This window comes from Vespa mandarinia, chromosome 2 (genome assembly GCF_050613455.1).
Source record: "Vespa mandarinia isolate Hongniang chromosome 2, ASM5061345v1, whole genome shotgun sequence".
Classification (NCBI taxonomy): Eukaryota; Metazoa; Arthropoda; class Insecta; order Hymenoptera; family Vespidae; genus Vespa; species Vespa mandarinia.
This window is the reverse complement of record NC_140811.1, coordinates 3095001-3110000: the sequence shown is the minus strand read 5'-3', so window position 1 is coordinate 3110000 and position 15000 is coordinate 3095001. Positions and strand designations below refer to the sequence as shown.

At 32.0% G+C, this 15000-nt stretch overlaps 1 protein-coding gene across 1 annotated transcript in view; it reads right to left on the bottom strand.

The window, feature by feature from the left end:
• Positions 1 to 6809, bottom strand: part of tup (LIM1_Isl and LIM2_Isl domain-containing protein tup) — an 88747-nt gene extending 81938 nt beyond the window's left edge. The window contains exons 1-2 of the mRNA XM_035888244.2: positions 6787 to 6809; positions 6334 to 6607 (exon numbers count right to left, since the gene is read on the bottom strand). Of these exons, the coding sequence (XP_035744137.1) occupies positions 6334 to 6349 (16 nt within the window). The 5' untranslated portion in view covers positions 6350 to 6607; positions 6787 to 6809. The remainder of the gene's footprint in view (positions 1 to 6333; positions 6608 to 6786) is intronic.
• Positions 6810 to 15000: the final 8191 nt, after the last annotated feature.

Below are 15000 nucleotides of genomic sequence, written 5' to 3'. Positions count from 1 at the left end.
AATGGAACACGTCGAATAAATAGGACACCCTGTATTAACGAAAGAATTGCGTTCCTCGCGTGATTTCTCTTAGAATATCTCTTTACTCGCACAGAATAGATCCTGTCGTAGAGAAGAAAAAGTGTAGCTCCCGTGCCCGGGAGAAGTTGGAGTAGCAGGGCGAAGATAGATTAATGGAATTCGTGCAAAGGGAACACTCGTCATCCAGAACTAGAGGTGAAAGAAGAGAATACCGAAGAAAAACTTTACTCGACGCGCGATTAACCCTCTGGCAGGGCCATCGGGGATAATCGTGGCAACGATTTGTTAAGACTTCATATAACGGGTGTCGTCAAAAAAAAAATTAAAAAGGAATAATAAATTTCAATTATTCATAAACATATATATCTGGTGGTATTAAGAAAATCATACAAATTCGTTTTCGGATATATATATATATACATAACAAATATAAAATGAAAAAGGAAAAAAGAAAGAAAAATAATCTATAAGAATTAATAATAAATAAATAAATAAATATATCATAATTAATAATTAATAATTTATATAGATTAATGTATATTATTGATTTCAAAAAAAAAAAGAAAAACAAAAAAAAAAGAGAAAAAAAAAATAGAATTGATCACGCACAAATTGATTAAGATTAAAAATAAAAAGAAATTAAATAAATAAAAAAAAAAAGAAACTAAATAAAAACGATAAATGTCTAAAAATAAGTAGAAAAATTCAAATGTTTGATGTCGAATGCAACAAAAATTTGATTAAAAAAAAAAAAAAAAAAAAAAAAAAAAAAAGAAAGGGAAAATCAGCAAAAAGGAATTGATTTATACATCTATAAAAAAAAAAAAAAAAAAAAATAAAGTAAAATAAAATAAAATAAAAATATATATCTAAGCATATAAAAATGTTGTCTCATATCGCGATAAAGTCTCACGGTTTTTCTCGATCCTTCATCCCTAATGGGCGACGATGCGTGGAATATGATCCGCGTTATACAGCATAATGTCGCATTATTACTGCACCCTTTTGTCCATACTCCCCCGCGTGCCATATACCAATCGTCCGAGCTTACTTTCCCACAGGAACGCCCCACTTGAAATCGAAGCCACAAATACATACTACGCACTTATGTACCTATATACGTATCAGTTAATACAAACGTCTACAATTTCTGACAAAAAGTTTTCTTTTCTATTTCCACGAAATATCATATCTATCTTTTGATTTTAAATTTGGAAAAATAATTTTTTTCTTTTCCAAATAATACGTACATAGAAAAAAATTCTTTGAAATTTCATATATATTTGATTTAAAAAAGAAAAAAATATATATATATGTGCATAATAATGTGATTTTTTTCATATCACAAAATTTCAATATAATCAAATACATTAGCTTTCTATGTTATTGTTATTATTATTATTATTATTATTATTATTACTATTATTATTATTGTTATATTATTATATTATATTATATTATATTATTACATTATCATTATATTATATACATATATTTTTATATATTTATATATAAAATTATATATATATATATATTCTTTTTTATTTTTTTATGTATTATATATATTTTTTTTTACGTTAGAAGATAAAGCAGAATGCTTTTCGATCGTGTCTCCGAGTCGTTTACGGTTAAAACGCGGATGACTCAACAGCTTCCGGCCGTCCGTCCATCCGTCCGTCCGTCCGTCTGTCCGTCCGTTGATCCGTCGGTTTCAGGGTGCTCGTAGAACGTAATGGCGAGGCCAGATGATAGCAGGCATCACGGTAAGGTATAGAAAAGCGACGCGTGTTTGTTAAGAGATTCGCTACGGCGCGGTTCCCGTGGCGAAGCGTTAAGTGCATCCCTCTATTATGCAAGCTCGTCTTCCTCCAAAACTCCCTTCAGGAGTATCTCTAAGAGAAAGAGAGAAAGATAAAGAGAGGTAAAAAGAAAGTGAGAGAGAGAGAGAGAGAGAGAGAGAGAGAGAGAGAGAGAGAGAGAGAGAGACAAAGAGATTCAGGTTTGATAATGCGATTCAATTGCGGATATTTCATTTTTAATGATTACAAAATTAAATTAACAATCGCAGTGCCGTTGAAATAATAATAATTAATTTATCTCTCATAGAAATTATTTCTCAATTCTTTCTTCATTCGACAATTGAAATAATTAAAATATCATTTAATAATTACTTACTGATAAATATTATATATTATTCCGTTATATTAATTTATATAAATCCAATTCAATTCGAAGCCGACCGAAATAAGAAGTACTACATACATAAAATACAAGCTGAAAAATTTCTCGGTCGCAATGGGTTAAGTGTGTCGAAGAATTAGGAAGAAAGAAAGAAAGAAAAAAAAAGAAAAAGAAAAAGAAAAAAAAAAGAAAAAGAAAAGGAAAAAAAGAAAGAGAGAGAGAGAGAGAGAGAGAGAAAAAGAAAGAAAAAAAAAGGCACGAATTAGGAAGAGAAAACACCACGAGTGAAGAGAAACGGACGACAGGCGTTTAGTGAGAATTTTAAGAATGGTATAGAAGAAAGAAGAAGAAGAAGAAGAAGAAAAAGAAAAAAAAGAAGAAAAAGAAGAAGAAGAAGAAGAAGAAGAAGAAGAGGGTAATCTCGTATCGAGAACTCGCATCTGCTACGTCACTGACCCGGGCCACTTTCCTTTTCCGGATGTATTCATTCCCTTGGAAGCGCATTCGGTTCGCTTCTCAGCTCTTCTTCTACTTCTTTTTGTTCTTCTAATTCTCTCACTCTCTTTCTGTCTCTCTCTCACTCTCTCTCGGATACTCTTTTCGACCCTCCTTGACTAATCTACCTGGCCATCTACATCCACGTTATCTTGCATCGCGGACGACGGCGACTACTAATTCGAGGATTTAGCAAAGGTAAGAACTTTAAAGGTGCTGTGATGCTATTCTCTCTCACTTTCTCTCTTTCTCTCTCCATCTCTATCTATTTATCTATTTATCTCTATCTATCTATCTATCTATCTATCTATCTGTCTGTCTGTCTGTCTGTCTATCCGTCTGTCTCATTCTCTTTCATTTAGAATCGAGGAAAGATCACCCATCGTGGGTTACCTTTATCGTCGTAAAATGGTAGCTCGAATTGTCTCTTCGAGTTTTACGAACCTAATGTCTTACGTTAAATGTGATCTTTACCTAAGATATATTATTATCTATTCATCGTAAGATACCGCCATTGTTCTCTCTTTTCCTAACGTTAAACGTGACAAATCCTTTAAGTATAAGTAAGTATCTAACCCTATTTACCTTTATCGAATTTCATATTATATATATATAAAAAATTTACAATATATGATTGTATGGATATTATTATTTATATATAATTTTACTAATTATTAAAAAAAAAAAACTTATTAACAATAAGAAAGAAAATGTAAATGAGAGAGAAAGAGAGAGAGAGAGAGAGAGAGAGAAAGAGAGAGAGAGAGAGAGAGAGAGAGAGAGAGAGAGAGAGAGAGAGGAAAAACAGACGACAATATTTATCTTCATAAATTTCATACACCTACCTATATTATGTACAAACGATTAGAGAACTTACGTCCTAAGTACTTGCTAAGTACATATATAAATCTTACTGACAGTAAGTTAGAAAAAGGTAGAAGAAAAGAAAATAAAAAAAAAAAAAAAAATAAAAAAAAATCATTTTCTCTTTCCCTATCACTCACTCTTTCTCTCTCTTTCTCTCTCTTTCTCTCTCTCTCTCTCTCTCTCTCTCTCTCTTTCTTTCTCTCTCTCTCTCTCTCTGACATATACATACGCATACATACAGACCCAGACGATAACGCATTTTAATACCTACAGCACGTTCCAAGTGCACCCCACGTAAAAGTGACTGGTCCAGTTCGATTAGCGTCCAACTAGATTCGATTAAGGTGCTGCAAACACCAGAGCTATTCTCCATCTCTCTCTCTCAATCTCTCTCTTCTCTCTCTCTCTCTCTCTCTCTCACTCACTCTTTCTCCCTACTATACCCTTCGTACAGTATAATAAATTCGATTTTGGTTGTCCAGAAAAGCGCAATGAGACTCGACGTAGGTTCTCGACGCTTCGACGACGAAACGAATCATCGTTCCCCTTCAATCCCCTTCGTCCCTATTCCACTTCTACACCGTCTCATCTTCCTTCTCTTTTTCGTATACATATTCGCAGATTCGATGTACACAACATGATATAGATTGATTACGACAACGCGTCGCACTTTAAAAACTCAGTATTCATCGAAAAGGGGGATGGAAAGATTCTAGGCTCTCTCTTTCTCTCTCTCTCTCTCTTTCTGTTTCTTTTGAAAAAGAAAAAGAAGAGGAGGAGGAGGAGAAGGAGGAGAAGGGAGAAGAACTTTCGTCAAAATATTTTTTCTATCAACCCTCCCTCCCTCCATCTCTCCCTCTTCTTCTATTCTCTTCTCTCTTATTCCCCTATAACAAAGCACAAATCGACCCGGCAACACTTTCTATTTTCTTATAATTATTCGACGAAGTTTTGTTGGGGAATTAATTGAAAAGTGTAAGCCTTAAAGTTTTCAAAGTTTCTTAAAAGTGTCAAAGTAAACAGATATTTATTTATCTACATACGTATTTACGTATTTATATAAATGAATAGACATTTGTTAAATTTCGTTATGACGAATATTATGTCGAAATTTGACGATGAGATTTTCCAAGATTTCTTTTTGTTTTTTTTTTTTTTTTTTTTTTTTTGTTCTCTTTATTACGACGGTATCGCAACCGGAAGTCTTTAAGCGAAACCAAAAGTTTCTACGTGATTTTGAGAAATCAATTACATATTTTTTTTTCTTTTTTCATTGTTTCTATACTTCTAATTAGACTTTCAATTTTACAAGCTGATACTTTACGAACTTGTGTTTTATAATCTGAAAAAAAAAAGAAAAAAAAAAACGGATAAAATTGGCATGAAACGTATCGATTTTTTAAAATTACGCAATACACCCTCTTATATTTAAGAGGTCTGCCATTTATAGTTATCTTGTAAAATTACTGATAACGATGAAATATTGAAAGATTTTAAAGACGCGCGTATTATCGTATTTTATGGAACAACGTGCGAGATACATAAATTTGATCTAAAAATCTTTTCGAACTACTATTAACGTGTCTCTACATACATTACGTCCCACATAAATATGCACGTACATATATACGTCTATCTATGTACGTATGTATGCAACGTGTTGAACAGTTTTACTGTTTTTTTTCTTTTTTTCTTTTTTTTGGGGGGGATTTCTTTCCTTCCTTTCCTACATTTTTTTTTTTTATTCCGTGATAAATATATAAATACCTATCCACATAACGCTTTATCAATACTGTTATTTAATGTACACACTAAGCTACCATACGTTCTTAAGTGACATACGGTCGTCGAATAGCAAATACAAGCGATAGATTATACAGTCGACTGGATTAGTCTATCTAAAATTCGATCATGATCCTAATGGAAACGTTAAAGACTGAGACAAAGATGGTTTTTATTTTTTTTTTCTCGTCTTTTTTCTTTCTTCTTTCTTTTTTATCAAATATCAAAAGGATATGCCACGAGCGTTTATTACGATAAATAAATAATCTCGGTACTTTCAACATTTTAATACATTCTAACCTAAAAATAGTCAAAATTTATATATATGTTTCGTTAAATAATTTCGACAATTGTTTTATTAGATCGAAATTTTTACGTTAAACATAAACGAGATTATTTAATGACTAGTCGTTTATTTTTGCCAATCTAACCTCTAAAAATATTTTCACATTATATACATATATATATATATATATGCACATTAATATATATATATACATATATATTCGCATTAAGTTAAATAAATTTGAAAATTACTTTAAATCGATATGATAATATAATATTGAACGAGAAAAGAGATCTTTCAACTTCGACGACTCATTATTCTATATAATATATACATATATATAACTCCCATAGATATTTCTAAAAAATAGATTACACCAAAATATATATATATATATGTATAGATATATATATTCATGCGTATATATATATGCGATTTCTTAAATATATTTGGCATCGAAATTTACGCACGACCAAATCGATCGATGTTCTAACCTAAAATTAGACACCGAAGCTAAAAACGATTTATTATCAACTTGGAACGAATCGATGTCGTTCGAAATAACGTTCTACATAGATTTTATATATATATATATATATACACATAATATATATATATATACCAATCAGAAAAAAATGGCCAAACGGTGTCTATAAGAGATTTATTTATTCGATGTCCCAGGGATATTTGAAATTACTCACGTGTACGAACGACCATATGTTTGGTTAATCATCACGTTCGACGTTTGTAGTCGCTTAAACTCGAAATAATCTCATCTTCGTACATAGCTCTTTTTACCGTCGGATACAGATTGGTCACGTGACATGGCTGATAGTATCTTCTATCCTCATCTCTCTCAGGTATCAACGATATTCACATTATTTTCTTCTCTCTCTCTCTCTCTCTCTTTCTCTCTCTTTCTCTCTCACTCTTTTTCTTCTTCATCTTCTTTTTCCTTCACGCACAATGCCTAACCTAAAATTATAAAATAAAATAAAAAAAAAAAGACAATCGCACTAATCATCACGTCACATAACACCATCAATAGAGATTGTTCTATCAAATGTTTCAATAAAAATCGACATTTTATATGAATCATTTATCAATCAAGATATTTAATAATTTCTATTATAATATTTGCGATATTGTCATACGAGACGAGTCGAATAAAAGTAACGTCCTTTCGTTATGAGTAGTCACCGTGGAATGATACGTACTTTATTTCCGTAAGGTATTGTTTTTACAAGACCTTTTCTCATTGGTCTATTTACAATCGGACGAATTCGAAGCTATCGTAGTTACGTTACGGCATTATACACATCTGTGTACCGTGTATTTGTTGCGTTAATCTCGTTTATATATATATATCGTTTAAGAAAACGATTACGCGACGACATACACTCATTACCAAGCAACGAAGTAATTGATTACATGATATTACATATTAATTATTCTTTCTCGAATTACAATTTATTATTTTGTTAATTTATATGAAAGAACACAGAACTATGTAGAATTGTGGAAATACAAATGTGATAAAAAAGAAATGGAAAAAAATAAAAAAGAAAAAACCAAATCGTACGATTTGTACTTCGAAATAAATAATATATATATATTATTTATTTTATTTGATAGTACGATCACTTTGTGAGAAAGAAAAAAAAGAAAGAAAAGAAAAAAAAGACACGATCATAACGCAAATAAGACGACGAGGATACTGAAAGCAAAAGTACTAACGTGTGACGTAATAGAAGATGTAACCAAGATGGCGTAATAAAATAAAACGATTTGTCGATATGATTTATACTATTAGTATTCTAAAACTTTCTAATGTATGTTTCTAATAGCGTAATAAACGTACAGATCATAAATACTATGCTATCATTTTTACCTTAAGAATGACGATTAATTATACGTATCCTTGATTTCGCACGATACTTCAAGCATCTTCGCGAACACGACGAATACGTTTAAATCTTCGACAAATGACGAATTTGATTGGTTGACCAATCGAGAGACAGAGAGAGAGAGAGAGAGAGAGTGAGAGAAAGACGAGATGAAAAATGCGAATTAAATTAAATCACCCGCGAATTTCGAACAATTCAATACACTACATATATTTTTAATTCTAATATAATCGTAGAAATATTTAAATCATTCTGTAAATAGAATCAATTAATTATTTAAATAATAGCATAGTAATAAAAAAAACAATTTCAATCTTTTTAGTAATTATTAATGGTATCTCAATAATATATAAATATATAAATCCATTTTTTTTTCTTTTTCTATCGAATAAAAGACACATGACGTTACAGATAGTATAATTTATTTTTAACAAATTTTATTGAGATCGTAGGAATAAGAAATAAATTATCATACAAAGGTTATGTAATAAAAAAAAATTTTTTTTAAATAATTTATATAATAATAATAATTTTTTTTACACTATCACGAATAAACTTAAAGAGTAAAATACGTATAACTATATACATATATTTTTATACGTATATATGTATATCACTAAAATATGATTTGCATATACGACCTATATGACAAATTTTTAATTAAGTAATCATAATAATAAAAATCAAATTTATTACATCAATCAATAATCCTACGAAATATTAATCACCATAATATAAATCATATAGAATTTTTTTCTCCCCCATTGAATAAACGCCATATATATATATACCACAAAGAACATATAATGCAAATATATATATATATACACACATATCGTTACGATAATTTGCCTTAGACAAATTTTATTCAAATCGTAAGAACGCAGAAATATAATCGAATCACCCCGAACAAATCCAGGGCAGCTTTTTCGTTATTCTTGAGCCTACATACGTAATGTAATAATCGTCGTGTATACCAGCCATATGTGCTAGAAACGATGAGCCCTTCCTCACTCGTACATATATATATATATATTACATCACATACATAAATACATACATACATACGTACATACATATATATATGTATATGTATATGTATATAGCTAGTCGTGTCGAGATAGAAGAGAGCAAGGTGCAAGGGAGGAGACTGCTGCTCGTGATTCTGATTAAATCAGCATTAGAGAGGTCCATGAAAGATCGAGAGAGAGAGAGAGAGAGAGAGAGAGAGAGAGAGAGAGAGAGAGAGAGAGAGAAAGAGAGATCGACCGATCGACCTCGTTGCACCCTTCGAGTCCTTGCGTCCTTCGACAATGACACCAAATGTCGAATCCAAAAGCTGCCGCCCAACCATCCCTCCCTCATCCACCCTCTCTACACCCCATACCCCACAAACGATCCTTGTCGCTGGACGAGGGCAAGCTTTAATCACGATCCTTGAAACCTTGCTATGCGATACACACTCTCTCTCTGTCTCTCTTTCTCTCTCTCCCTCGCTCTTTTTCACTCGCTCTTTATTCAGCAAATGTATCCAGCAACGTAAGAGCAGGTGCCTTTGCAAAAGTTGAATCTCTATTCCCTCTATACTGCAAGGCTCTAGATTTCTATTGACGCGAGAACATGTTGCACTTTGCGCTCGATTACAGGCTTGACCCTGTACCACTCGCAGTCGTACTACCACCCCCGTTATTCTCTTCCATATCTTGTTTGCCCTCTTCAAAAGAGAAAAAAGAAAAAAGAAAAAAGAAAGAAAGAAAGAAAAGGAAAAAATATTAAGAAAAGGGCAACGACCTTATTATATGAACGCTTTCATCAGATAAGCGTCTGTTTTTAAATAAGTTAATTTTTTTTAAGATAAACGATAAATGATCAGTATAAAAAATACATCGTCAGAATTATGTCTAAATTTATATCAAATATTTATATCATATAAAGACAAATTATTAAATTTACAAATATTTTCATTAAAACATCGACGAAACTTATATATTTAATCGTTTTAATAGATACTGACCAATAATTATAACATATCCAATGATTATAATTCATATTGATCGTTCGTTCGAAATATTTATTATTAAAATGAAATATAAAAAAGAAAGAAAGAAAAAAAAAAGAAGAAATATATTTTCTGACAACTCCGAATAATTTCTCCTTCCCTCTCATCGCTCTTCAATAAATATCAAGCATATTACTCGAAAGAATATTATCACCCCACCCCCTCCCCCTCCATCCTTACCATCTTACCATCTTAAGAAAAAAAGAGTAATAGCATATGGTCGTTACTAGAAAAGGGGGCACGGAAATTTTCAGAAAAAACGTCCCTTAGAAAACCAAGTATTTTAAGAAGGGGGTGGAATAGTAGTTTCCTTAGGTAGTAACTTTATCATCCCTTCGGGTTTTGGAGAAACGACAAGTTCTCCTTTCGTTCTTTTCTCTTCATTTCTCTTCTCTTCTCTTCTCTTCATTTTTCTTCTCTTCTCTTCTCTTCTCTTCTCTTCACTTCTCTTCTCTTTTTCAGATCGACGTACGCTCTCGTTGACGCGTGCACGCACCGAACATAACGACATAGTTGTGATCGTGCGCAGGGAGAAACGACGAAACGTTCTACCCTCCTCGCACGCGCTAAAAGCATATCTGTGTCGCCTCGCGAATACATACGGAACGGGACGGGCCGGTATAACAGGGGGAAAAAGGGAACAAGGGAAAAGGAATTGGAACGACAAGGACAGAAAGGGAGAGAGAGGGGGGAGAGAGAGAGAGAAAGAGAGAGAGAGAGAAGGACAATGACTTTTCGTACGTTGAGATTCTCGAGACTTTCCGACATTGCTTTTTTTTTCTTTTCTTTTCTTTTCTTTTCTTTTCTTTCCTTTTCTTTTCTTTTCTTCCCTTCTCTTTTCCTTTTTTACTTTACAGAACTTTTTTGTTCGACTGTTTTGTTTTGTTTCGTTTGTTTTTTCTTTCCTTTCTTTTTTTTTTTTTTTTTTTTATTTATTCATTTATTTACACATCTAACACGGGAAATTGTTTAAATGACGGACGGTGATGGGGAAAGAAATATTAACGATTTGTGTTGGTTTATCACGTTTTCAATGTGTTTCTGTAAATTGCTAAGATTGCTCTAATTTCTTTTTCTTTTTTTTTTTTTTTTGACTTTTTTGTCAATTCGATCAAAACTAATGTAAAATTATTATCATCAAGAATTTTGACCAGACAAAAAGAGGGAGAAAATGTTTCACGTAGGAGATGCGCAAAGAGATGTGAACAGGATCAGGATCAGGATCATAAATATTGACCACGCTCCTCTTCTATCCATGAAAAGCACACAATCGCGATATGGTAGACGGTCACGGTGAGAGTGGTACGGATTCACCCTTACATTTCGGTCATAAATATTGATCAGTAATAGTGTACGCTCCTTATACTCGTGCTGACGATATCAAGAAAGATAGAAACGTATGTAAAGAGAGAGAGAGAGAGAGAGAGAGAGACAGACAGATAGAGAAACGTATATGCAGAGTAAGTAAGAGAGAGAGAGAGAGAGAGAGAGAGAGAGAGAGAGAGAGAGAGAGAGAGAGAGAAGAGCCGAATGACGTCCCCATGGGAGATTCGCTGGTTGTGTGTTTGCCGTCGATGATTGCGGTTAATTACAACACTACCCGCATGTTTGTATGTCAAGCCTATATATACATAAAGAGACCGGTAACGATCTCCCATGGGATACTCGTCTTGGAACACATTGGTAACTTCGAAGTAACATCCTCGAATAAATGAGCAGACGATGTGTACCTGCGAGTATTTTAAACGCTTTCCTTATTTTTCTTTTCGGTTTCTTTTTTCTTTGGAGTACTTTTATCTTTTTTTATCTTTTTCTTTAATTTCTTTTTTTTTTTTTCTTTCTTTTATTGTTTTTTTTGTTGTCAATCACGTGTCCATGCTCGTTTTAATTACATTCTCGAACATCGTACAAAATATATATATATATATATATATATATATATATATATATATATATTTGATTTTGAACGGAGCAATCCTTTAATTTTTATCGATGTGAATTAATATATTATATTAATAATCGATTAAAAAAAAAATATATATATATATATATATATATATATATATATATATATATAAAATGCACTATAGAAATTTTCAATCGTATCAAATCTAAATAACATAAATAATATCTATCTGACAAAAATAATTTTTTCTATAAAAGATAAGATTTATTTAATAACAACGATAATGAAATAAATTTTTGATAAGTTTCATATGGAGATATAAAAAAGAAAAAAAAGAAAGAAAAAAGGACAGAAGACTGATTGAGAATAAGAGAACTTTTCTCTCCTTCTCTCTCTCTCTCTCTCTCTCTCTCTTTCTCACATACATATACACACACAGACACGCATACACTTACACATACATTCTCTTATTTTTAACATTCGCGAGGAAGGGTCTCCACGATCGAGCACTGAACGAACCCCCAATTCAGGAAGTATTTCTTCCGAGTCGGTGAGCCGCGCCGGAAATGAAAATTTCACATCTGAATTTTTTCGCATTCGTTTCTATCTCTCTCTCTCTCTCTCTCACTCTTTTTTTCGAAGGGGGTGCCCTTGGTAGCGAGCCAGGAAGAGACAGAGGACAATGGCTAAACCACCCTGTGTCACCCTGCGTTAATTTCTAACGTCAACGACGACGTTTCACTCCCTCTTTATTTCCACTCTCTCTCCCCCCCCTCATCATCAACCCCCTTTCTCCATACTATCTTCATACTACTTCACCCATTCCTATTTCTTTCTTTCCTTCTTTCTTTCTTTTTTTTCTTTCTTTCTTTCTATCTACCTATCTACCTATCTACCTATCTTACTATCTAACTATCTATCTATCTATATGTCTATCTCTCTTTCCTCCTTTCCATCTCCATTAAAGAGTCCTTCGAGTACATATCCGGTGACCCGATTTAAAGCCAAAAAGAGGGCGATTTCCTCGTCGACGCCCGTTGTCAGTAACCTCGGAAACGTTCGAGAGGGTTAGGTAGGGGTTGTCTGTTATAAACGTTAGAAAAAGGCAATCGCTCGTAGTGGATGACTAAAGGTCCGTTTCACGGTGTCTCCTCGTTGACGACTAATCGACACTCCTTTTCACCTTCCCCTATATTTTCTTCGATTAATTTCAACGTTCGTTCGTGCAGGATAATCGTAGAAATGACTTTCGTATTATTATTCGTATTTAACTTGTTCGTACAGTTTGACATGTTATATTATTATTCTTTCATCGGTCATTATCGCAGAAATTATATTAAAAATATCATCGTTGGATAATTATTAATTATTCATTTTTTTTTGCTTTTTTCTTTTCTTTTCTTTTATTGTTTTATTTGTATGGACACATGAAACGACGTTAGATATTGTAATATAAAAATAAATTAGATACGTGTAAATTAACGAAGGAAATTTTTTAATTTAAATATATTTTTAATTTTGTTTAGGAAAAAATAGATATTAAAAAATTGTAATGCGAGAGTATACGAGGCGTTTAAAATTAAATATTGTAAAATAATATTAATTAGATCAATAGAAATTGGTCAGTTGAATTTTTTATTTGTAAAAAATTTCAAATTACATTATTTCGAAAGACACGGTCTAACGGTGCATACGCACAATTCAAAGTAAAACGTTGGATGTTTAATATTGTTAAATAAATGATTATTCGAATTCATCAAAATTTATGTCATCTTAATTTCTTATCAAAATATCTTTGTACAATCGCGTTTCCCAAAATTCTAAAATAAAATACGAAAACAAGACGATGTCGAATAATCGAAATCTAAATATTGTTTACAAAATAGAATTTTAATCGATAAAAAAAACGATATTGCTCTGCGATCTTGGTCGAACAAATTTTTCTATAGAAAAAAAAAAAAAAACCAAACCAAACCAAAACAAAACAAAACAAAACAAAACAAAAAAATAAAATAAAATAAAATAAAATAAAATCATATTCCCAAATATAATAACAGCGCAATACGAGCCGATATAAGTTGTCAGAAGCGAAAGGATTGAAATAACAAAAATAAGTAATACTAACCCCGATCGAATATACCAACATCGAGAAAATTCAACAATCAAGCTTACATTCTTAATTATCTACATAAATTGTACCTGTTTTAATTTTCATTCATCAAAAAAAAAAAAAAAAAAAAAAAAAAAAAGAAAAAAATTCCCGAAAGGTATTTCAAAGATTTATAAGCGCATGCATTGATTATCATCGATAAAAATAAATCTAGTCTTATTTTTCTTTACTCTTAGGCATATCCCAGTCTCGTATCCAGTCTGTCATCCGACTCACGATGATACCTCTAAATAGCAACCCCAGAGACAATCAATCAGCTGATCACTGGACCTTGACTGTGTCCACATTGCGCGCCTTGCATAGTATCGTTACTGGTACTCGTATATGTATGTGTACATATATATGTATATATATGTAAACGTGTGTGTGTGTGTGTGTGTGTATATGTGTATGAGCCCCCTACTGTCTATCTTTTATCTTTTTCTTTCTTATTCATCGACTAGTACAATAACTAGCGTGAATCGTGCCTCTCTTTTCTATCATCCTCTTTGTCTTCCTATCTTCCTCTGTCTTTCTCTCTCTCTCTCTCTCTCTCTCTCTCTCTCTCATTCTCGTTGATCGTCTGTCTTGCTGACTATCTATCTATCTATCTATCTATCTGTCTGTCTGTCTGTCTGTCTCTGTCTCTGTCTCTCTGTCTGCCCGTTAGATCCACCGTGTTTAATGCTCCACGTCGGTGAGTCGACACCATAAGGGGCGCGAGAGACTATGAAATAAAATAACACGTATACTCATGAATGGATAGCTACATCTGCGAACAAAATATCTTTTTATCGACCAATGATTCGATCAAGTAGATGGAACATGGTAAATGAAAATAAGGGAGAAAAGAAAGGGAATAGGTGGGTGGATGTAAGGTAGAGTCGAACTTGAAACGTTCTTTATGAAATTGCGAGATTCGTTTTGGAATTTTTTTTATCAATTAATTTTTTGATCCATAAATTGTTTCCTTTTATATATGTATATCTATTATTTTTATCGAACGATAATCTATATTTTATTTTATATTATCGTCATTGAAGTAACACGAGCTTTAATATTTTTTTTATCTTTTTTATTTGAAAACAATTCATTAATTATTCAAATATCATCGATCGTAACAATTTTAAGGAAAGAAAGATTATGACTATCGGATTGTTTCTTTTTCGTTTCTATTGAATAACATCGTGAAGGAAAATTAAAAAAAAAAAAAAAAGACAAAATAAAATTAAACAAAAGAAAAAAAAGAAAGAAAGAGTCCAAAAGAAATTTTATAATTATCGTTCTAATTAATGATCAAGAGATCTTGAAGATGATCCATAATGATCAACGTTGTCACGATTATTT